A 26,020-nucleotide genomic window follows, 5' to 3' on the forward strand; every position below is an offset into this window, starting at 1 on the left:
AAATGAAAATAAGTAGGAAAATAATAAATAACATAGTAAAAGCTACACGTGTCAGTTCTAGACATATTATTATGACCACTGACATTGTTACAATATTTTTCGTTTTTTTGGGTTTGGTAGGTACTCCCAGATTCCAGAACAAGACTAGGCATGCATATATCATACAAAAACAATGGTAATCTAATTAGTAATGTCGTTGGGAATTCCGAAAATGTCAGCTCCTAACCAATGGGGATTGTCCATTTTTTTTTAATTTTGCTCATTACAAAAACATTTCGAGGAATAAGGTCTGTGATCGTTTTTCTGTATATAAAAGAAAAAAATACCCATTAGTTACCTACCTATATTTTTGAACAAATATGTTTAACCTTAGTTTGACCTTCAATGGCGTTAAATAAGCAATAAATTCGACCAACATTACATTTCGAACTTTTGGTAAGCTTCTCGTATCAGCTTTCACATAATGAGAACTTGCATTTGACGAACCAGCCATTATAAATAAGATTGAAAGGAAATTTAAAACACTACAGAGATCAATTCGCCGCCGATGATGACGTCAGAGCGAAACTTTAAAAAATTATTGAGAAAAAACTAGCCAATGATTTTCAAAATTATTTAATTTATATTCTTAAAATACCCTATTTTAACGAAAAAAAATATAAAAAGTACATGTGATTTTTTTTTGGACAATGCCCATTGGCTGAGTTATTTTTCTTATATTTACACGGAAAGGCACGGATTCTTAATGTTAAAAGTAAATTTTTGTCGCGATTTTGTATTACTGAGAAGAAATACTGGCCATTAAATCATATTAATTATGCACAACATTATTATAAATAACATAATTGCATAAGTATGTATATAAAAGGTTGTTCACAAAGTTTTTAAGTAATCTGGCAGAAACATTTATTGTAACTCCCACTCTAGAATCACATTGTAAAATCAAAGTGTTTTTTTAAATACCTAAATTTTAGGTAAGTGCTTACACTCACGTCACTTTTTTCACACATATTAAGACTCAGGACTCAGGTGACATGAAAACAAGGCGAGACGAGATAGATAACAAATTGAAATGTCCACGTGCAATTTTAACTTTTTAAGTACAATGGTTCAAAAGTTTATTTGCTTTTATTCGTCACCAAGCGTAACCGACCCTTAGCTATATTAAATTTTGTTTTTTTAATTTTTTGACATAAAAAAAATATTTTTACATAGAAAAAAAAATAAAATAAAATTATATTTGAAAAGTGAATACGGTAATGTTATTGTAATCTTACAACAAAGTGGTCTGGAAACATGATAGTTTTAGAAAGGGTCGTGGTAGGCCCCCTGCAAGCGTCATAAACTGTCAACGGCTGCCGTCGACTGTCGTCAACTACCGCGGACGCGTACCGTCAACTGCCGTCGACTGCCTCCGACGCGTGCCATCGACGCGTGCCGCCGTCACGTGCCGTTCGTCTGTAAGAAGCCTTACTCGCGATTTGCAAAATCCATTCCGCAATTTATAACACATTACCGTTTGTACCGCAATTATAGGTTACTTGACCTATTTTTTTATCATGCTAATCGTTTGATTATCATCACTTTTCACAAAAAAAAAATATATTTTAAAACCTGTAAAAATGTTGATTGATCAACTACAACTTTTAAATATCGCCAAAAATACTGTCCGCCATAGTGTGACGTCACATTACCACGAAAATTTAAAATGAATAGTTATAGTCTGTGAACAAGAGTCGGGACTTAGAACAGAAAAAACGATCATCTGTTTTCAAAATGATATTTAAACTTTTTTTGTTAAGAGAACTACTTTGAGCACAAACAAAACGTTCGAGTCTGAGGTGCCAAACAAATTGAAAAATAAAAAGGAAATAATAAATGAGCCTCCATAAATCCATAACTTTACTAAAAAAAATTACACTTAGGATCACCTTTTTAGACATTATCTTATTTTTGCCTTCAATAGGAAAGTTTTAATGAATACCCCAGTCCACCAGCGCGTTACATAAAAACTATGACTTTGGTTTTGAGGTAGTGTGACGTCAATCGTCATGTTGACGTCAAATCATAATTGGAAGTACCGTAAAACGGCCATTCTCCGGAGAGCAAAATTGTCTTTGCCCAGCAGTGGGACAGTATATCTAATAAAAAAATGGTTGGGGAAAAAGTTTCTTCGCATTTTATATAAAAATTCAAAAGGTTTTTTTATAAAGTTTATTTACAATTGACTAAAGTATATAGGTGCCATTTTGTTCGATAACTTTTTGTCATCTTGTTAGTAGGGACATGTTAGGGCTTCTGATGAAAAAGCTGCGACAAGTGGTTTTGGCAGTCCTTTTGTGATGTCAACCTGACACTGCCTAAGGAATTCTGCAGCAACCGAAACAGATGGAAATCTGAAGGTGCAAGGTCAGAACTATACGGCGGATGCATTCACACCTCCCAGCCAAACTCTAGCTTTTGCTGAGTGGCTAAAGATGTGCGAGGTCTAGCGGTATCATGGTGAAAACACACATCTCTCTGTTGATTAATCCCGGCCGCTTTCTGTCAACTTCTTGCTTTAATCTCATCAGTTGTTCGCAGTACAGTTCAAAATCGATGGTTCTGCCTGGCGGTAACAGCTCATAATTAATAATGTCCTTCCAATCCCACCACACACACAGCGTCACCTTGTTGTGAGTTAACCCGGGGTTCTCCACAGTCTGTGAAGCCTGACCGGCTTTTGACCACGATCTTTTTCGCACGTTCTTGTCGTACGTGATCCACTTTTCATCACCAGTTATCAGCTTCTTCAAAAATGGTTCGGTTTCATTACGTTCTAATAAATAATCACAAATGAGTACATGGTTCATTAGGTTTCTTTCAGTGAGCTCATGAGGCACCCAAATATCGAGCTTTTTTGTGTACCCAGCTTTTTTCAAATGCGCCAAAACTGTTTTGTGATCAATCCCCAGTTCTTCAGCTATATCGTAACTACTAATATGCCGATCTTGCTCCACTTTTTCAAAAATGGCATCAGTTTTGTCCGTAACAGGGCGACCAGAGCGACGTGCATCTTTGATATTAAAATTAACGTTAAACATTACATTTGTCTAATTACCGTACCCATAATTTTTTTAAGTCTTATTATCAATTAGTATTTTAATAAGATAAAACCGACTTCAAAATTGTATGTAATTGAGAATTAAAATTCCGTATCTCAAAAACTACTACACTGATTTTGATGAAACTTGCATTATTTCCTAAATTAAACAATACCTAGTACAACAAAAAAAGAATTACATACATACATAAACTTTTGAAATTTGGTACATATTTTGCTCAGATGCTGATATAGACTTACATAACACTGTTACGTGCTAGGGTTCGAGGATTTGGAGAGAAAGACCTGGTGACTCTCTTGAAGACTTTATTAACACTGCACTAAACACTAGGTCACAACACTTAGCACTAAGTCCAAACACTAATCACTAGGTCCAATCACTAAGCACTATCACTGTCCTAGGTCGTAGCCAAGTCGTAGGTTTCACTGGTTCACTCACTATTGATCACTTGATGTCGCCTCGAAGATCGCTCAGATTGAACTCACTCGCCGGGCCTGCCTGCGGCTCTTTTTATATGGCGAGACGAATTCCAGAAATTTCCCGATTCACGTAAACAAGTAAACAACCGTGGGAAATTTCTAGGAGGCTCGGGCATGTACCACAATAAAACTGCCGTCCTTGCGATAAGTGCAGTAATTTGAATTTAATTTAGACCTTATGGACTCAGTCATAAGGTCTAAATTCAAACACGCTAACAAATAAAGGGTAAACACGTAAACAAACATTAGACCTTTCTAGAAGGTTCGAGTATGTACTTGCGCACCACGTGTCCGTATACCATGTACCGTAACAATACATATTATACGAAAACTGGGCAGTTCTGGGAATATTACATACATACGCGTCGAATTGAAATTTGATAACCTCTTTTTTTAAGTCGGTTAAAAAACTTTATATGCCTCATTTACTATTGTGTTTGTATCTTTCATTTCTTTAATATTTCAATGTGTTCAAGTCAAATCAACGAAGAAAAAAAAAGGTTAACAGTAATTAGGCAAATAATGCCGAACCGGAGAATGACCGAAAAGCGTTTTCGCGAGTACAAATTAAAAAGTATAAGAACATAATATTTTCAAATCGACTTTATTTATCAATCATAAGCTTTCATTTTATGATAAGTGCAAAATACGCCTTTTAATTCAATTTAGAAGTAACGTTATATTATGTAGGTTCGGGCCTGTTTCACCACTTCCTGATAAGTGCCGAATGGATATCCACCACTTCACTTGACAGATGAAGTATTGAGAATCTGTCAAAAAAGTTGTAAATAGCCTATTCGGCACTTTATCAGAAAGTGGTGAAACAGGCCCTTTCGGAGCCAATTATATACGAAGGAAACAAAATGTATCATCTCCTTTTATTTTTTATATCATAATATAATCTAGATACGTACCATGCATTATTTTAAACAAGATTTAATTTAAAAATCTAAAGAAGACAAGATATTTCGCACTCTATATTTACGAGACAATTAAAATACTTAAAATTATTGAAAGCGTTACAGTTACATAATATTATCAAGTTATAAATTGTACTAGTAATTTACAAGCAATTAATAATTTTAATAGTTATTTCCATTGTGATCGTTTTTGTCATTAAGTACTTATAACATCGTTATTTAAAATTTTAAAATGCCATTTCCAATGCAATTGTTCCAAATTTAAAATAATTGTTTTATTGAAAGTGAGTGGTTATAAAACCACTGAAACGATTTTGCTGAAATTTGGTATGCAGGTACTATAAGAGAGTAGTCCCACCTTCAGGAGCAGGAACTCCGTTGGGATTTTAGTGGGTAGTCCTGGGTGCGTCTTCGCCCCGGGGAGTCCCACAAACCTCGGTGGTCCTCTCCAGGCCCCGGGGATGCGTAAACGCATTCCCCCAACGAAAAAAAAAAGGTACTATAAGAGTCCCGGGATAGGACATACTATGTCCTTTCCAGGTATAAAAATGTACGGTTCCCGTGCGATAGTGGATTTACTGGAAGAGACGTTTTTTTGGGCTTCAACTAGTTTAGTATACCTACTTAATAATGATATATCATGGTTAAACTTAACCGGTAGCGGCTAAAATGATCGGTTATAGTCACGGATAACCTATACTGACTCTGAGGGCCTGTATTCACTTTGATAAGTGCAAGTGCAGGTGATTAGTGATTAGGAGAAAATATAAAACTTGCACTAATCAGTAGCAACTGATTAGTGCAAGTCTTATATTAGAAAGTGTGGACAGCAGTCCACACTTTCTACTTATTACTAATCACCTACACTTATCACTAATCGAAGTCAATTCAGGCCATAATTTTCTGCTGATTACTAATCACCTTCAATTATCACCTGCACTTATCACTAATCAAAGTGAATTGAGGCCATAAGTGTCTAAACACACTAGGCCGAAAATACGCCGCCGAAGTTCGGCATGCTTACGCCTGCGATGTATAATTACTAAATGAGTGATGACACACCATGCCAAAATTACGTCGCGTTATAGCATAAGCGTAGCATTGCAGGCATAGTCATATGTGCCGAAAGTGGACAGCGACTGATTAGTGCACGTCCTTTACTTTCTCCTAATCACTAATCACCTGCACTCGCACTGATCAAAGTGAATAGAGGCCCTTGATCTCGATAGTATATTCGCGCGCAAAAGCAACTTTGGAATGATCGAGAGAAATGTCTAAATTGGCTGATAGATCGTTCAATTCCAGTGTCCATTGTTGTTGTTGTGTGCTGAATTGCCGATTGTCCATCTGGATCACGCCACCACGCGCCATCTCAGATAATAATAATCTTGGCCAATGTCAATGTAAAAGTTCGCGTATGTAAGATATCGAGTAAATGACGAAAGGCATTCGCAATATTATCATACATTACCCGCATCACAGTGGGCACTGTAGATTTAGCCCCGATAAAATTGGTGCCGTAATAATTATTATTAATTATACATATCACCGAATACTTTTGAGTAGTTTCCAGATCAGACGACCAGTAGCACTACCATGAGTTTAAAGCCGATACTCGACTCCGACTACGTAAATAATATTTAATATGGCAAATTTTACAGCGCCTCTAGCGGTTACTTGCGGATCTAAAATCGCCATACTAAATATTTACGTAGTCGGTATCGCGTATCGAAAAATACTATAGATAATAAACCCATGGTAGAACTATAGATCACTTACTTAATATCATAGTTGTATTGAATTTTACCACAGATTACTAAAAAGTTACTACGTAACTATACAATGTACAGATTGTTATGGTTCTGTGGATTCTATATTTTTCGATCCAATTCTCTTTCTGTGTGTAAAACCGAGTCAGTTTTGTTGTTTTGTCGTCGTAAATCTAAAAGCCAATATATCAATAGTTTGCGGAAAATAACTGCTGTGACACTCCGCCGGTGTGGAAAATTTGAAAAATACTTTCCTGCCCCAGTCGGTCTTCGTACGAGACGACCTTTTCATTTTTCCACTTGCAATATGAAAGACCGTGCAGTGCTTCCAAAGGTCGGAAACTAAGTTAAAGTACAATGGTACACAAAATAGGGCCTGTCCATATCTCCACGTCACGACGTCGTCAACGTGGAACGGTGCGGTAACGTGACACGGTACGTTGACGTGACGTGTAAATTTACGTCAACATAACGTGAAATGCACATCACGATATAGCAACATTGTACGTCACCATGCCTTGTAAAACTGCTACATTCTTCACTAGATCTAGATGTGGACCGCACACACAATACGTATTCTGCGTTTGCTATTGTTAAAAACGGAGAAAGAGAAGCAAAATGACGTATTCTAGACGTAATATAATCTAAGTTTAGTATACAACCAACAAAAAAAAAAGTCATAAACTTACAACTTTCGCCCTCCATCTCCTAAAATGGGGGGTGGAGGTTTATATGAGACTTTAACAAATTTTATAAATCAGGACATAAGAGTTTACACGGTACTGTAGACAGTAAGTAAAAAACCTTTAAATAAGTACTTACAAGAACCAACTTACAAAAAGAACTGAAATCCCACCAAAAACATTTCTTGTAAAATGTTGTTGAGACGACAAGACAAGGTTTACCCTGTGAAAAAGATATAAGATCTCATGTAGAGCCAAGCTTCTGAATCCACACGGCCTAACTCTACTGACCATAACTTAAACAAATTCTTCATATCAGTAAATATGTATGGCTCGGTTGTTTTCATAACGTTACTAACTTCGGATCAGAAACTAAATATTATTCGCATCATCTCTACGACGGTAGCGATAGCGTATTCATTATTCATTCTTGGTTTTATTTTATTTCTGTGTCAACCAAAAGCTTTGCTAAAAGAATAGAGACATGAAAAAGTACTCACATGCGGTTTTGCTCGATAGTTTTACTCCAAATCGAGTAATAATTACTGTGTGGGCCGCAAAACTCACAGCTCGAAGGCTCGCATCGAGCCGACTTGATGGAATTAAATATATCGATTTAGAATAAAACTATCGAGCAATGCTGAATGTGTGGACGAAATCCCGAGCCGCGGGTTTTGCTCGACGTTATTGCTCGATCGAGCAAAGCCGTATTTGAGTATTTATCATTATTCATTAGCCTATATTACCTGCGACATTCACCACCTTATTTGCTGAAATCGGACCTGTAGCTTAACCACTAGGAAGGCACATACATAGCCTCATAGGCTGCCAAAATTATTTTGGCTTCGCAGTAGTCGGGTAAAATGTATCGCTTCGTCTCGTCACGTTGCAAAGTTTTTTTTTATGAAATAAGGGGGCAAACGAGCAAACGGGTCACCTGATGGAAAGCAACTTCCGTCGCCCATGGACACTCGCAGCATCAGAAGAACTGCAGGTGCATTGCCAGCCTTTCGAGAGGGAATAGGGTAATAGGGGAGGGTAGGGTGGGAAGGGAAGGGTTTGGGTAGGGGATTGGGCCTCCGGTAAACTCACTCACTCGGCGAAACACAGCGCAAGCGCTGTTTCATGCCGGTTTTCTGTGAGCCCGTGGTATTTCTCCGGTCGAGCCAACCCATTCGTTCCGAAGCATGGCTCTCCCACGTCAGACAGTAACCTATTCGAAATGGTTATAAGTAGGTAATCATCTTTATTAAAATATATTTACTATGATTTATTTTGAAAGAAAGCGTGGAGCGTTTATGTAGTCTAGTTAGGTACTATCTTTTTGGACAAAATAAACCCTTTCATTTGATACCCATATCATGGGAGTGCATTTCAAATCGCCTATCCGCCATCTTGGGGAGGCCGTCATATTGGATTGGTAATGATGTTTTTTAGCTAGTCAATGGTCATGTATTGTCATCCGAACTCAGAGCGTGTCCAAAATAATTTCATCCTAATCGAAGACCGGAAAGTGGGTTATATTAAGACTCCAAGATTTTCTTGTGAAGTGTGAAGTGAAGCTAATAAAAGGGTATTAATTACAAATCAACGAATTTTTAACGTTGTTCCAGTAGAGAATGCCACCGCAAGGGCATCAGGCAGACTCGTGGGTCCTGTTCGAGTCGGACGCGGACAAAGCCGGAGAGCCGGTCGTCGTCCAGCCGAAGGCGGAGAAGCGGAAGTGGGAGATCGTGTGGCGGAACGTGACACTGTTCGCGCTGCTGCACATCGGCGGGGTATACGGCGCTTACCTGTTCCTGACCAAGGCTATGTGGAGGACGTCCTTGTTTGGTGAGTTCTAAGTTTCAATTTCTATATTCGAGTTATCTTCTTAAAGAATATAAGCCTGCGACAGCCAGACCAGCCTCAGTTCAGGAAAGTTGAAAGATTACCTGTTTGTGACCTTTACAGAGGTGAGAACGACCAGCAACTATGGAGTTTCGGTCGCGGTTACTTAAGTCCAGTTCTCCACTTACCGCGAAGAATATATTTTAAGCTATGAAATTGAGCTTTACTCTTTCTCGAAGATCAGATAGACCCTCAGAACTGGATACCTTCTAAAGTAACCGCGACTGAAACTCGTTATTACGTCTGTACCTTTACAGACTTAATAACGAGTTTCAGTCGCGGTCACAAACAGGTAAACTTTCAGATTGCCTAAACTGAGGAAGGTCTGGCCGTCGCAGGCTCGTTTTTTTTTAAATGAAATAAGGGGGCAAACGAGCAAGCGGTTCACCTGATGGAAAGCAACTTCCGTCGCCCATGGACACTCGCAGCATCAGAAGAGCTGCAGGTGCGTTGCCGGCCTTTTAAGAGGGAATAATAATAATAATACTCCCCACACCGGTTTCGGTGACGGTGGCCGGTTTCATTGAAACCAGACCAGGTACGCAGGAGTGATTTTATAGTGCCCAAGTGTGTGCGCAGTACACAAGAGCACTCTCTATTCCTTTACTCTCATAACCCAGTGGGACGGAAGACCGACACGACCGGCGAGAGATCAGGCGCAGGACCGACTTTTTACATGCCCATCCGACGCATGGATCATCTTACTTGTCAGACCCCACGACCTCCGGAGTCGAGAGCGACGCTCTAGCCACTAGACCACGGAGGCGTTAAGAGGGAATAGGGTAATAGGGGAGGGTAGGGATAGGAAGGGAAGGGAACAGGGGAGGGTAGGGAAGGGAAAAGGGTAGGGGATTGGGCCTCCGGTAAACTCACTCACTCGGCGAAACACAGCGCAAGCGCTGTTTCACGCCGGTTTTCTGTGAGAACGTGGTATTTCTCCGGTCGAGCCGGCCCATTCGTGCCGAAGCATGGCTCTCCCACGTATAATGGCTCCTGGTCTATTATTAAGACCATGTTTTGAAAAAATAAAGGTTCAGATGACGGATAAAAACGATCGTTACCTTGTTATCGAAGCATACAGATTACACAATCGACGTCGGTAGATACAGAGGCATTTGTTTTAAATGAACCTCTCTACTCGTTTGTAATCCCTTGTATTTAATCTATCAAGGCCGCATCTAACCTGGGAATTTGATATAAGCTAAGTGAGATAGTGTAGCTTATTACTCATGAGTCATGTCCGACATGCCCGATCTTACGAACACCTCGAGAGCAATTTAGCTCTATGTCCGCTTCAAATCCTATTCGTACCCGTGAAAAAACAGTCCGGATTTTGCGAGGTAGTTTTCCCATATTCCAAAATTTATGAATTCGGCATCCCAATGCTAAATTTATTTGTGGTAACCTACGAATAATAAAAACTATTTATTATTCGTAAATCGTAGGCAAGGATTACGGAAATCGGTTTTCGAATTCAATCTCATACAATTAATATTAATGTTGTACAATTACTTCTAAATATAGTCATGCAACCTCTCACACCGATTTACATGGAGGCTTATTTGTCGTTTAAATTGATTTCAAACTAGTTAACATGAGCGCGGCGGTAAACAATCTAAGTACTGAAAACCCACCACCTACTTATGAACTAAGATCATTATATAGCGAAGACAAACTATATCACTAAGTCAAATTTGTATGATATTATGAAACTAATCTTTATCAACATTATCTAGCGCTGCTGTAGTGTAACTTGATGTTAACAAACAGTGGAAAACTAAATTGAATATAAATTAACAAAAAATTTAAACCGACTTCCATTGTAAAAACAAAATTTATTAAAAATATAATCTGAAAAGTATGAAATAACTCTTAAGGAGTGAGGACTCTGAGACGGGCCGTGCCGGGACTCAGCGTGCCGGGACTCAGCGTGCCGGGGCTCATCGCAAAAATCCGCCTCCATACAATTTGTATGGAAGCGGATGCGCGTATCGCACAATGTGTCGGGGCGCAGCGGATTTCCGCTTCAGTGTGCTCACTCCTTTATTTTTCATTAGCGCTTTTTTGAAATTCAACTAAAACTCAACTAATTCTGTTCTCGATTTTCATTCGTTTGAAGTCGGTATCAGCCCAGAACTGAGATACTTGACATAGAAGTTAGCCAGTACCGACTTCATTATGAAGAATAAGAGTTATTTCATACTTTTTAGATAATGTTTTTACATTGGAAGTCAGTTTCAATTTTTTGTTAAAAAATAATAATTTTACTCTTTTTAGTTTTCTACATCTTGTAGATAACTAAAAAGAGGCTTCATGCGTATATAACCACTACAAATGTTAACTGCATATTTATCTACATTTTGTTACTGTAAGGCGTAAGTGCTTGCAGTTATCCAAGCGATGCTGCAATTTCCAAGCTTTTATCTTTTAAGGTTAAGGAGTTCTGTTGAGTGCCTTCAGATCAAGAGACACTTTTTGTCACTGGTCCAAAATCTTTCTTTTTGGTAGCATTTACCTCAAATGCTTCAGAAGAAATCGTAATCACTATAATATGTTTCGATACAAATTTCAAGGAGTCCCCTCGATTCCTTATAGATCCCATCATCAGATCACCACATTTGTGAACATGGTACCAAACTCGAACTAAACCCTATACAACACAAAAATAATTTTGAAAATCGGATCATAAACGACTGAGTAATCGTTGAACATACAAAAAAAAGATACATACAGCCGAACGTATTACCTCATCCTCTTTGGAAGTCGATCAAATAGGCGAGCTGATGATTAAATGACAAGATAATGTTCTCGATCAAGGTTTTAAAGTTTAGAAGTTGCCTTGATCGAGACCACATCAGTTCAAAATTTGATAAAAGTTAAAACCAATGCTGCATAATCGATTTATTTGTTTTGCAACTACGTTGCTACTTGTTGCGCCCTTTTGTTTTAAAGTTTCGGAGCTTGATAATAATGTTATCCCACTTCCTACTAGTCCTACTAATAATATAAACGCGATAGTTTGCATGTATGGATGTTTGTTACACTTTCACGCAAAAACTACAGAATTGATTTTAATGAAACTTTACAATAATATTATAGCTACATCAGAATAACACAAAAGCTACAATTTTAACCGACTTTCAATATGGGGGAGGTGTTATGTTAGTTATCTGGATGCACGGTAGTGCCCCCGCCAAGACGAGCTTATCGAAGAGCAAGTGCACTACGGGGACACTACCTACCTTTTCTCAAATTTTCTCGGAGTGTTTCGTCGTATTTTTGAACCCTCGTAACTTTGGTATGGATAATGCCAGATGGTTCAAAATTTTCAGATTAAGGGTCTGTTTCACCACTTCCTGATAAGGTGCCGGATAGGCTTATTTGACAGATTCTCCATACTCTATTTAAGTTTTAGTACAAGTTAAGTGGTGGATAGCCTTATCAGGAAGTGGTGAAACAGGCCTTTAATGCGCAAAGTTTGAATATCGTAGCTACTTTAGAGTTTAGAATTTAGATTTTACTACTCTCACCTATTATATCTTAAGTAATGTGTATTTTATTACTACATAATAAATTATAATATTTGTCTGTTTGTTACAGCTGTGGTACTGTATCTGTGCTCGGGTCTGGGCATCACGGCAGGCGCTCACAGGTTATGGGCCCACAAGTCCTACAAGGCGCGCCTGCCTCTGAGGCTACTTCTCACGTTATTCAACACTATAGCATTCCAGGTAAGATTTTATTCTTACTTTTTAGGGTTAGGTAAGGGTAAAAACGGGACCCTATTACTCAGATTTCCATGTCTGTCTGTTTGTCTCCAGACTGTATTTCAACTCTCAAGAACCGTTATACGTAATGGGTGACGAGTTGTGATTTTTTGGAACCTAAATATGACTTTGTTTTGTTGGCCGTGTGTGAAGAGGCATTGTCATGGTGTAGGAGAATGCGGCTTTTTGGTCGTCTTTCGCGAACCTTTTTTAATATCCTGGGTAAACAAATGGTAGAATACCACTCAGCATTAACACTCTTTTGATCTCCAAGTGGAATTGTACAAATGGGATCCGTAGTTCAGAAAAAAAACGCGATCATTTTCTTAACAAACGTTTCTCGCCTGCCTCACTTTTGTTGGCTTGTTCTCATTTTCAAACACCCACGCACAAGATTGCTGTTCTTTTTAACCGACTTCCAAAAAACGAGGAGGTTATATATTCGGCTGTGGATATTTTTTTTATTTTTTTTTATTTTTGTATGTTCAACGATTGCTCCGCCGTTTGTGAACCGATTTTCGAAATTTTTGTTTTGTTGCTAATAAGCTTTCTCTCCAATTTGGTACCATGTTCACAAAGTGGTGACCTGATGATGGGATCCATGAGTAATCGAGGGAATTTCCTCCTCGAAATTTATATGGAAACATATGGTGATTTTGGTTTTATAAGAAGCATCCTAAGCATATGCTATTAAAAACGCAAGATTTTGCACCGAGGTATATTATGGTTCCGAAGATACTAAGAGAACTCCGGATTCCTTATAAATACAAGTTTGGGGGTTTAGGCGCTGTTTTAAGAACTGAAAGCATATGCTACTATGCAAATTACTTTCATCATCATCATCATAATTACCACGTCAGGGTCACCAATGTCACCAAAATTGAACATAACAAATTCAGCCTTAACTCCAGAGCGTAAGGCTAACATTTGGTGTGTATTTCATCATCAGGTGTGTATTTTTTCAAAACCGGTCGTGTATTTAACAATTTTGTAATAAATATCTTAAAATAAAGTGGAATAAGTGCAAGGAAAGTGTATAATTATTTAATTGAGAGATACAAGTTACTTGTATTATCAGCTTACTTCTCAGAAGTCATGTCAAATGTGTGCCTTACGCTCTTATTTTAGTTAATAATTATGATATTTTTTAACTCTTAGCTCGTAATTGCATCGTGACAGCCCTACGTAACAAGTTTATAACCACCCCTAGCTCATATCTCCACATAAAAGCAATTCGCTCAATTGTAATAACCGTGTCAATACCGAACTTACTTAGTTTTGATGGCGAATGTAATGTACTTACCTTCATTTTAATCAAGCCCAAAATTACCCAAGTATTATGAATTGTTGAAAGTAAAGAATTTTATCAGTATTTTCTTCAACAAATCCTATAAAATATTATTAGTAGATGGTAGTGATTCTACAAAAAAGTTTTAGCAGCAAAAAAGCCAACATCACGCGGTATTCCCAGGCGGTCACCCATCCAAGTACTAACCGCGCCCAACGTTGCTTAACTTCGGTGATCGGACGAGAACCGGTGTATTCAACGTGGTATGGACGTTGGCGATTCACTGAGCACAAACGACTCTACAGCTGATGTCGATGTTATACATAGAGCAACATAAAATATAACAACAAAAAGCCAACATCACGCGGTATTCCCAGGCGGTCACCCATCCAAGTACTAACCGCGCCCGACGTTGCTTAACTTCGGTGATCGGACGAGAACCGGTGTATTTTATCAGAGCTTTTGTTCTATTATCGATACTAATATTATAAATGCGAAAGTATCTCTGTCTGTATGTCTCGCTTTCACGCCAAAACTACTGAACCGATCGTTATGTTGTTTTTGGAATACTTACTGTAACTAGAGATCGCCCAATGGTCAAAATTCGACCTTAATTTCAACGACATTAGGACTACTACCTACCTATATATTGTAAAAAACATTGACTTTATACATTTTTTTTCAACTCTTGTCTCTGGGACTTACCTGATCTCAGACTGGCCGTGTAAGCATTGTCTAATAGTATCTAAGATTCAATAAAAAAAACTATAATCCATTTTCAATTTGTCAACTTGTTGTCAACAGTCTTCAACCATAAATAAAAGAGTATAATTCGTAGATGTATGTATAGGCTTGTCATTCAAAAATCTGTCATTTCTCATGTGTGTGTGTTGTAGTGTGTGGAATGTTTTATTTGTTAAAAAAATGTATGATAAAAGCATAATTTCAAAATAATATTAGTTCGATGCACTCCTTCACCATATAATCTATAACTGTGCAAAATTTCATGCACCTACGTTTCCCCATTTTTCGTAAAAAGGGTTACAAAGTTTTTCGTTCGCGTATTAATATTATGATGATTTAAATATAGACATGCGATTTTGAAGATACATTCGTTTTTTTAATTAATGTCTTTTGTGGGTAAATTATGCTCCATTCTATTAGCATCGAATATCAGCAGCTGGTCTAGCTTTATTTCTGGATTATAAAATTAGCGTGAAAATGTTTCGTGCGTTAAAGTACTTTGCAAAATATAGATATATATAAAATTATATTTGTTACTCGAGTCACTGAAAACTTTTAAAATGTCCAATTTTTTTAATGGAACATTATTGAATTGAAAATAAGAATGCAGACAGTAAATTAGCAAAAAGAAACGCATGCGTGCGGCTGGCCTTATAACAGCACTTCTTTGACGTTTGCTCTTTTTGTGGTACTTTTTTTGCGAATGTAGCCTACTTTTGGTGTAAAAAATATACTTACTTAATAACAGACGCTCTGTTACATGAGTCATGACTCAGATAGCTTGAGGAAAATATTGGGGAAGAGACAGCTTATACAACATTCTTGTGTACGAATGGGCATAGCCTTTGAAGGCTAGTGAGGATATACTAAATACTCGTACGTCTTGATTGAAGTGTATGACGTATGGTATAATTCGAGGTATGCCTGTGCAGCTTTCAGTAGCTATAGCATAAGAGCCATAAGAAATAGCATAAATTATAAATACAAGTTTGGGAGTGTCGGCGTTGTTTTAAGCACGGAAATCATACGCTACATTACATTCACCATCATCATCATCACTACCTTAGACCATTATACCATGCATCGTCCCATTATGACCCTATTATTCTTATCAATTCGAAATAATTATTCGTAGAAGTCCAGGGAAGGTTAATATTGGGAGGTCTAGTGGTAGGACTAGTCTTCCATATAAGGCTCAACTCACACCGAAATATCAGCGCAGCGGCAAGATTTTCAGTGTCATATGATTTTAAACTTTATCTTCATTGTAATAAATAGTATCGCTAGAGAAACTTGGAAAGTCTCGCAAAGAAGTATTTTGAAGTCGGTACCAGCTAATTTAATCGTGAGTTCAGTCAATGTCAGAATATCTGAAACTTTTGACGTGCGCGCGGTGGCCCCTATCCTATGTCACTGCGCAGGCAAGTCTACGGGCAAATCTGTGTGTCTTTACTTTTTAGCATTCGAATATATTATAATAGTTTAAGGTTGGGTTGTACCAGAGGCGTGGTTAAAAGTTATGGTCAAAGTTTTTTTTTATGAAATAAGGGGGCAAACGAGCAAAAGGGGCACCTGATGGAAAGCAACTTCCGTCGCCCATGGACAGTCGCAGCATCAGAAGAGCTGCAGTTGCGTTCCCGGCCTTTTAAGAGGGAATAGGTTAATAGGGGAGGGTAGGCAAGGGAAGGGAAGGGAATAGGGGGGGTAGGGAAGGGAATAGGGTAGGGGATTGGGCCTCCGGTAAACTCACTCACTCGGCGAAACACAGCGCAAGCGCTGTTTCACGCCGGTTTTCTGTGAGAACGTGGTATTTCTCCGGTCGAGCCGGCCCATTCGTGCCGAACCATGGCTCTCCCACGTATATGGTTATAGTTAAGGCTAATTTAACTTTAACATTAACTTTGACCACAGAATTTGACAGAAGTCATTGCTGGTCCGACGAGGCTTTAAAAGAACGTGAGCGGGGGCGCTGCTGGTAAAGGAGAACTGTCAAAAATGGCGTTTTTGTATGATGACAGAGTTAGTTCCTTTTTTTTGCCACGTGCATTTAAAGCCTTGTCGAGCTCTATGGTTATGGTTAAATATAGACGCCATATTCTGTGATGATGTCCATTTTTAACTTTAACCAAAGATTTGACATTTTGCATTGTAGTTAAAGTTAAACCCACCCTAAGTGAAGGAATATGTTTATATTATTCAGTCGTCCGACTTTCATGTCAGAGGGCAGGCGGCGCGGGCGGGCGGCGTGATTTGCACGACCGTTATATAATTTCCGGCGCGTGCGTCCTCCCTCAATGTCACGCTTATCAGTGCGTGAGCCAATAAGTTTGTTTACCTATGTATCGGACGCACGTGCTGTGGCGATGTAAGGGTTGAATCAGACCGCAACGCGACGCGTAGATGCATTTCTAAATTAGTATGGATTTGACAGATTCGCAAGACGTCTGACGCAATTGAAATCTGTCAAACCCATACAAATTTAGGAATGCATCTACGCGTCACGTTGCGGTCTTTTGAAAAAAAAATTTGACCTCAAATCTACCAAAAAGTGGAAATCTATGTGAAGTGTGGTTACACTGTTGCCGGGGCGCAACGGGTTTGTCGGGCCTTGCCGGGCCTTGTCGCATTGACGGAAATCCGCTGCGCCCCGACACAGTGTGCGCGCGCATCCGCTTCCATACAAATTGTATGGAGGCGGATTTTTGCGATGAGCCCCGGCACGCTGAGCCCCGGCACGGCCCGTCTCAATGGGCTCACTCCTATAAGGTAGCGAATTCGGGGTACGAGAGACGACTGACGAACAGCTCTACTAACTTGATGGTATAATCCGCGCTGCTCCACAGGAGTTAGGTATACCCGTTACACTCGCAGACTTTTGCAACACAAGTCTACGAGTGTAACGAGTATAACACTAGTTGTGTTCCTGTCTCCTCAATTTATAATCCCAAACCCCTCTATCTTCCTCACTGTGAATTGCCCGAGTAGGCGCCTCTATACAGACAATTCTCGAGTAAGGATTACACAACCATCTGACAATAGGATACACGAAAGTAATGTAGAACAATCCATACTAATATTATGAATGCGAAAGTGTGTCTGTCTGTCTGTCCGTCTGTCTGTCTGTCTGTTACCTCTTCACGCCCAAGCCGCTGAACCGATTTTGCTGAAATTTGGCATGGAGATACTTTGAGTCCCGGGAAAGGCCATAGGATACTTTTTGTACCGAAAAAATGTACGGTTCCCGCGCGATAAACGAGTTTTGGCGCAACGGAGTTGCGGGCGTCATCTAGTAGCTGATATATCAATTAAAATAATTAGATCGCTATGACGGCATTGTGACGTCACAATCAGAATTGATCAGAATAATGTGCGAAATAAGGGAATCAAATTGACGATCAAGGTCAGTTGATATCGAAACGAGAAAAAACGATGCTAATATAAATGACGATTTATTCGAAATTGAACTTTATCCGATAAATGAGAAAGTACATGTTTCATTGTAGGAGTTGGAGTGTCGGCATGTCATACAGCATTTTATGTTGTGAAAGACATTTTGAAACGTGTTTGTAGAGAATAAAGTTTTAATTTGTCTTAAAATGAAGCGTTGTGTCGCGTTTCGTTTCGTCGCGGTGTGCCCTGACCACAAAAGAATACCGGGGTCATTTGCCGCTTAAAATAAAGTTCCTATTGTTATATTGCATGACGTAATTTACATAATCGAAACACAATTAAATAACGACAGGTAAAAAATTCTACTTCCGAATTGTCACGTATTACGCCAGCTCGTAATAATGTAATTGCTCACGTCAGCTTTTTAACAATACTAGCTGTTTGACCGAGCTTCGCTCGGTATGCGATGAAAATGACATTTCCTAGAAATGATTCCTAGCTAGATCGATTTAATTAAGATTTAAATTTCATGAAAATCGTTGGAGCCGATTCCGAGATTCCATATATATATATATATATATATATATATATATATATATATATATATATATATATATATATATATATATATATATATATATATATATATATATATATATATATATATATATATATATATATATATATATATATATATATATATATATATATATATATATATATATATATATATATATATATATATATATATATATATATATATATATATATAAAAGAATTGCTCGTTTAAAGATATAAGATAAACTTATTCAAAACGAACAAAACGAACACGAACAACGAATTTTACACGACAAATTATGACATCCTTTTTAGGGTTCCGTACCCAAAGCGTAAAAACGGGACCCTATTACTGAGACTTCGTTGTCTGTCTTTCCGTCTGTCTGTCTCCAGGCTGTATCTCAAAAACTTCTATAGCTAGACTTCTGAAATTTTCACAGATTGTGTATATCTGTTGCCGCTATAACAGAAAAATACTAAAAACAAAATAAAATTAATATTTACGGGGCATAAACTCAATTTTTGGCCTATTTTTGCTCTATAACGGTACGGAACCCCTCGTGCGCGAGTCTGACTCGCACTTGGCTGATTATTAAAAATATTATGAGTATTCATAGGTCATTTTCCGATTTTATAATCCAAATGTAAAACACGTTATAAAATATGTAAGAACATTCATTGACCATACAAACATTTTCCAAAACTAGCGGTTCTACGGGACCCTATATTGCGCGTGGCCCGACACGCACTTGGCCCGTTTTTTTTTCATTTCTTTTATTAAAAAGCAAAAAATGTTAGCATTTTTTTTGCATGAAATAAACCCCCTTCTTCCTCCTTTCCAGGACTCCGTGTTGGACTGGGCCCGCGACCACCGCATGCACCACAAGTACTCGGAGACAGACGCGGACCCCCACAACGCAACCAGGGGGTTCTTCTTCTCACACGTAGGCTGGCTGCTGGTGAGGAAGCACCCGGAGATCAAGGCCAAGGGCCATACTATCGACCTGAGCGATCTCAAGGCTGATCCCGTGCTACGCTTCCAGAAGAAGTAAGTATTTTCGGAAAGAAAATTCTTTAGGCTGGTCCCATATTATAAGAATTTTTGATCAGAAAAATTCGGACCACCACATGGCACACGTAACAATAATATTCCGTTGCACTGGCCCATATTATCACCCTGTCTGCTCTAATTCAATTAACGCCTTGAGATTCTTAGCACGTCCCTCGAATATAGATTGCCTAGTCGTATTATTGACGATATTTTTGTGAGGAATATTGTTCAATAAGTTGAGGACGTGACAAATGATCAAGAATAATAATCAGATATCGTAACAGACTATTTCATCTTAAAATTGTAAAGCTAATTACGAGCGATCACTTATTATGACACTGTAAATTGTAATATTATCTACTCTAGTAAAAGTAGTTAAATGACAGCTAGACAAAGTCCATACAAATGAAATCAAATGAAATCAGAATGGTCGATTCTACTAAATATACGAAAATACGGTTTCGGTTCGGTTTCGAATCTTGAGATTTTTCCAAACATACAAAGAGTAACTGAGAATTATTTCTTAATTCCCAGTGTTTGGAATATTGTGACAGGAATTTATCTTTTTAACAGTGTCGTTGATTGGTTAACCTAGCGTTACTGAACTACGTAACTAAAACTAAGCGTTACGTAACTAAATTGAAAACTATTATTTTCGATAAACCGCAGTTACCTACATACTAGAAAAGGATTCCGACACCATCAGAGAAATTCATAATTATGCAGATGGCGGACCTTATTTGCATTTAGAATTTAGATAAGTCAAGTCTACGTAAGTTGTACTTGTAACTGATGCCTGGCTTGCCTTTACTCGACCCAGTTACGTTGGTCTATCATCTGACTCTAAATCGATTTAGGTAAAAGTACAATTTGGGCATATTTACTAACCAAACTGTATCGTTTCAGATACTATCTATACCTGATGCCTCTCTGCTGCTTCATCCTGCCCACCTACATCCCCACTCTCTGGGGTGAATCCGTCTGGAACGCGTACTTCGTCTGCGCTATCTTCCGATACGTCTACGTCCTTAACGTGACGTGGCTGGTCAACTCCGCCGCCCACCTGTGGGGCAGCAAGCCCTACGATAAGAACATCAACCCGGTCGAAACCAAGCCCGTCTCGCTGGTGGTTTTGGGCGAAGGTTTCCACAACTACCACCATACCTTCCCTTGGGACTACAAAACGGCGGAGCTGGGTGAATACTCACTTAACCTATCCAAGCTCTTTATCGATGGCATGGCGAAGATCGGATGGGCATACGACCTGAAGACTGTCTCACCTGACATCATAGAGAAGAGAGTGAAAAGGACGGGAGACGGGTCGCACGAGCGGTTCCACGCCGAGGCCAAAGAAGAGAAGTCGCCGTAGAGTTTTAGGGAATATAATTCTGTAATCTCTTCGACGATAGAGGGCGTTACCACTATCCTTAGGATGCGTTCAGACTACGACATACACAGAATACGCAAAGTGTACAAGTAATTATTGTGAATATTATGACACGAGTCAAAGAGGCTTTAGCCAAGTTCATAATGGTTATGAAGACACTTAGCGATGTATATTGTCAAAACTTTTGTTTCAGAACTTCGTCGTCGCGATTAGCGATGACAACTTGGGTAGAGGTTCCGAAATCGAGTTTTTCTTTGTAGTCTGAACGTACCATTAGATTATAGAATTTCACCATATCAGGGACGCGTGAGGTCGAGAGTTTTGGGTAAATTGAAAAAATCGGCCAAGTGCGAGTCGGACTCGCACACGAAGGGTTCCGTACCGTTATAGAGCGAAAATAAGGAAAAAATTGTATTTTTGTATGGGAGCCCCCCTTAATTATTTAATTTATTTTAATTTTATTATTTAACATTAAAGTACACATATAATTGAGGATTTTGTGAACATTTCATGTGTCTATATTATGTTGCTATTATGAAATACGAGCCAAAAACACCAAATAAATAACATTTGTTGTATGGGAGCCCCCTTAAATATTTACTTTATTTTATTTTTAGTATTTGTTGTTATAGCGGAACCAGAAATACATAATCTGTGAAAATTGCAGACGTCTAGCTCTAGTTCTTGAGTTACAGCCTGGAGACAGACAGACAGACGGACAGACATCGAAGTCTCAGGAATAGGGTCCCGTTTTTACCCTTTGGGTACGGAACCCTAAAAAGAAGCCAGAGCATCCATGAAGACTCACGACTTAGCGCGTCCTTAGTATATTATAATTTATAGGTATACGTCATAAAAACAAGTTACCTATTATAGCGTTCGCGTTAAGTTTGCTGTGAGGCTAAGACCCAATTTCACCAACAACTGTTAAAGATAATGCTCGAATTAGTATCACGTTGCCCCTTTCGTTTTCCTTATGAATGAAAGAGAAGACATGACATTTTAACAAGCTGTTAACACTAACAGACGTTGGTGAAATTGGGGATAAATGTGAAATTCAAAATGGCCTCCTGCAGTTTGATAGAATCTTGATCCATTTTGTTTTTTTTTTTAAATCTCATTGCAGACTTATGTAGAACACCCTCTATTTATTATCACGTGATCTTAGATTTAGTATGAAATTGTGATAATTCTTTGTATTTATCAACTTTAATGCCATCTTAAATTATATTTTATGTGACAATTACTCGACTCGGGTTTAAAAGTTGTAAAATTTTTATGTCAGTGCCATGACGCTATCAAAACAATAGAAAGGCGTGGATGAAAATATAATATTATACTTAGTCTTTGTCTGGCAAAAATTGCGATTTTTTTATACAGAATAAATCAGTGGCGGATTTACCAATAGGCTAAGTAGGCTGGAGCCTAGGGCGGCAGATTTAGGGGGGCGGCAAATTTTGCCCCATTTTTTATCTTACAGAAATAAAAAATCCCACCAAAAACATTTCTCGTAAAATATTGCCGAGACGACCAGTATATTAGGTTTACGGTTTACCCTGTGAAAAAGATATGTGATCTCATGTAGAGCCAAGCTTCTGAATCTACACGGCCGAACTCTACTGACCCTAATTTAAACAAATTCTACATACCAGTAAATAATGTATGACATCGCCGTTTCGCTACCGCACAGGGTGAAACCTTGTGTGGTCGTCGCAGCAAAAATTTTCAAAAAATGTTTTCGGTGGGATATGATTGTGAACTAAGCTAACGTATTGAATTTCAAAGGTTAGTTATAGTGGCTGCAAAAATTGAATAGCCTACAGGCGGCAAATTTGTAAATCCGCCACTGGAATAAATATTCTAAACTTTACAAAATGAATACTATACTTATTATGCTAGCTTTACTTTAAAAAAATCTGTTCACCGCCTCAACACCTTGGCTCTTTTGTAATAGTGAAAATTGTTGTCATAGAAAAAATATATTTATATTATCTAGGGGTAGGTACATTAATTGTGGAAAGTACCAAAACAGAGTAAAAATCCTGTATCAAAAGAAGACAAGGTAGGCACTTACACTGTATGACTAACAGCTATAATCCCCTTTTTGATGTCGGTTAAAGTGTTAGTCGCCAATATAGGTACATGGGCTGTGAAGATGTGAAATAATAATATTTATATTTTATGATAATTGTCAATGACTACCATTGTAACTCCGAAAATACTGTCGTACGGTCCGTTTTTCGCAATTTTAATTAAGTAGATATTATATTTTTACAATTTTATAAGTGATATTATGTAAATTCATAAAAATACTTGTTGCTGTAGGAAATATACAATCTAAGTAAGTACATGGTTATTTAATATTTATATAATTTTAAATTATTTTAGAATAATAAAATTTTAACTTAATAAATTGTTTTTATAACTTTTTGCTCTTTGTTCTTGTGTGAATGTTCTTTATTTGTCACGTCATTACGATAAGCCAAATCTTTTCATATAAGTATAATAATATTATAAAGATTTAATATTATTATGTTCCTTGCAATAACAAACGTATTTAAATAACTTTGTTTTGTTACACCCTGTAGAGTATATAACATAACAAAATACGTAATGTCGTCACCGTGACGCACTAACTTGCGTCATCTGCGTACAGTGTACATGACGGGCTATCGTTTCTAAAAGTTCAAGAGTCAAACCTTTGAAACAGAGATTAAAGGTTTCATACACAAGAAAATGGAAATTCACGAACACAGTCCAAAGTAGGTATCTTCGATGTCATGACACAAACTTTTCGATTCCGATACGTCATCTACAGACGATGATAGTACTAGTATGTTTTGGCTCGTGAAGATTATAAATTTGGTATATGTCTCAACGTGCTACATTGGTGGGTACGAAATGCCCCTTGTTCTTTAAAAATTTCAACATCAGTTCTAAGTCGGCATACTCTATAATTATGTCTATAGTGCTCTCAGCCTATCTTGTCTCTAGCGTTTATTCACCCTACCGCTACCATGTTTTAGAAAATCTTGACGTAATTTATCGTTCTCTATACAAATCGTGACAGAAAACGAAGCGATAGAAGTTTCATAATACCTCATCCAAATACGTAGCGTCGTAACTCAGAAATTTGCAATTTTTGAAGTTGGATTTACTTAATTGCGATATTATCAGCAAATTCATGTTATTTTTATCGTAATTATGATAATAATTGATTTTTTGTGAAAAACTCAGTTTAAATATTTTTTTATAAATATTGGGTTTTTCGTAGTTTTATACATGTTAAATAAACAGCTTATAAATTATATCATCCGATAAAAGGGAATCATTATTTTTTTATGAAAAGTACACAAAAATATATTTTTCACCATCTGTCATACTTATACAGAAATCCAAAATTTCAAGTTACTCCTGTTTTATCGCGAGTACCTTTGACGAGCCTTTTACAACAGGGGTACTGAACTTTGGTCACCTTTTTTATGTTTGCACATGAACACGGAATCGCCTTAAGCTCGCTATAGAAATGACTAAGATATAATATTATTACAATGTTCCATAAAATAAAAATATTATTATTCTGTGAAAGCTAAAATATGCATATTCATAATGATTGTTATAATAGTAGGCACTAGCGGTACCGACGGATTTAACTCCGACTTATTGAACCGACTTTATGAAATTAAAATTGTCAGAAGCGGTAAAGTTACATTATTGTAAATAATGTTATGCAACGATGGTATCATTCTTATATTTTCAAATTTTTCACGTAATTTTAATCATTGTTTTATAACAATGTGATTTTCGCTAAGTCATCTTGCAATCTGTGTTCTATCTGTGTCATAATATTTAAATACTCGTAATAAACATAATAATATGCTTGAAATTCCGGTAACTAGACTTACTAAAGTCAAAAATTATTTTAAAGTTCAATGTAAGTATAGGCTTTTTATAATAAGATCCCAGAAAACGTTCAAAATATTATCTCAATTAATAAATTTAAAAAAGTTGTTAAACAAACGTTTGTGTACCAAAGCATACTATAGTTACTATTTTGATGAATGAAAGTACACTGTGGGAATAAGTTCGCCCCCTGCAGAGTTGTTTCTGTATAATATTACGTATTGTACACTTGTTGTATTAAGTATATTATAATTTAGTCATAATGACACTGTAATTTTAAATGAGTTGAATTTTGAGTTTAAGTTTGATTTTTTTTATTAAACAATAATATTAAATACTTTCTTAAAGGTTGTCTTGCAGAAACTGCTGTCAGCTTTCGGAAGTAAGGGCGAAGCCAAACGAGCGTAATTTATGAGTGAGTGTGAGTCGCAGAATTTCGGTTCGGCAGAATTCTGTTGCAATCAGTTTCATACAAAAGTCCTGTTTGATTCACACAAGCGTAATTTTGTGAGTCATGATTTGTATGAAAAGATAATATTTAGGTACGCGGCAGAAATTCTGCGACTCACAACTCACAAATTACGCTCGTTTGGCTTCACCCTAAGACCGCCTTTTTGTACATAGTTTTCATAAATTGTGTTTTTAAGTTTAAGTATAGTTTTAAGATACACAAAATAAATAAACTATTTTCTGTTCTTTTCTATTCTACTTCATATTATTTTATTTATACTCAGAAAAATAATTCGTAAGAAAAATGGTTCGTGATACATGGCGGGGTCACGCTTCCTCTAGCTTGCTCTACCACGATACACGCGGTCATTTGAATTTGGAAATTTTTGACAGTTATGTGATACAAACGATGCGATAGATATCGCTACATCTGTAAAATTAGAATACAGTGGTAGACGAAAGGCTGATAACCGCTAGAGACAGGACTGAGCGATTGGACCATACTCTGGTCATGACGTGAAAAACTGTTCGATTCCGATACGTCATCTACAGACGATGATAGTACTAGTTTTTTTTTTTTTATGAAATAAGGGGGCAAACGAGCAAACGGGTCACCTGATGGAAAGCAACTTCCGTC

The 26,020-nt window shown here is 37.6% G+C and overlaps 1 protein-coding gene, 1 long non-coding RNA gene and 1 other non-coding gene across 6 annotated transcripts in view; 1 reads left to right on the forward strand and 2 right to left on the reverse strand.

The window, feature by feature from the left end:
- The window catches only part of LOC121736412 (acyl-CoA Delta-9 desaturase-like), a 33,098-nt gene extending 11,736 nt beyond the window's left edge, over positions 1-21,362 (forward strand). For 2 of the 4 annotated variants that reach the window (XM_042127614.1, XM_042127596.1), the window contains exons 2-5: positions 8,572-8,788; positions 12,446-12,576; positions 19,435-19,640; positions 20,550-21,362. In XM_042127614.1, coding sequence (XP_041983548.1) covers positions 8,575-8,788; positions 12,446-12,576; positions 19,435-19,640; positions 20,550-21,012 — 1,014 coding nt within the window. In that variant the 5' untranslated portion in view covers positions 8,572-8,574 and the 3' untranslated portion in view covers positions 21,013-21,362. Of the gene's footprint in view, positions 1-8,568; positions 8,789-12,445; positions 12,577-19,434; positions 19,641-20,549 lie in introns of all 4 variants that reach the window. The other 2 variants (XM_042127588.1, XM_042127605.1) reach the window with 1 other exon arrangement.
- Positions 905-21,272, reverse strand: LOC121736432. The gene is made up of 3 exons (XR_006037015.1): positions 21,213-21,272; positions 10,573-10,577; positions 905-915 (listed from the first exon to the last, which is right to left on the reverse strand). It is a non-coding gene; the product is annotated as an uncharacterized LOC121736432 (long non-coding RNA).
- LOC121740079 lies at positions 14,059-14,177 on the reverse strand. The gene has a single exon (XR_006037530.1). It is a non-coding gene; the product is annotated as a 5S ribosomal RNA (ribosomal RNA).
- Positions 21,363-26,020: the final 4,658 nt, after the last annotated feature.

The sequence above is a fragment of the Aricia agestis genome, chromosome 2 (genome assembly GCF_905147365.1).
Source record: "Aricia agestis chromosome 2, ilAriAges1.1, whole genome shotgun sequence".
Taxonomy (NCBI): Eukaryota; Metazoa; Arthropoda; class Insecta; order Lepidoptera; family Lycaenidae; genus Aricia; species Aricia agestis.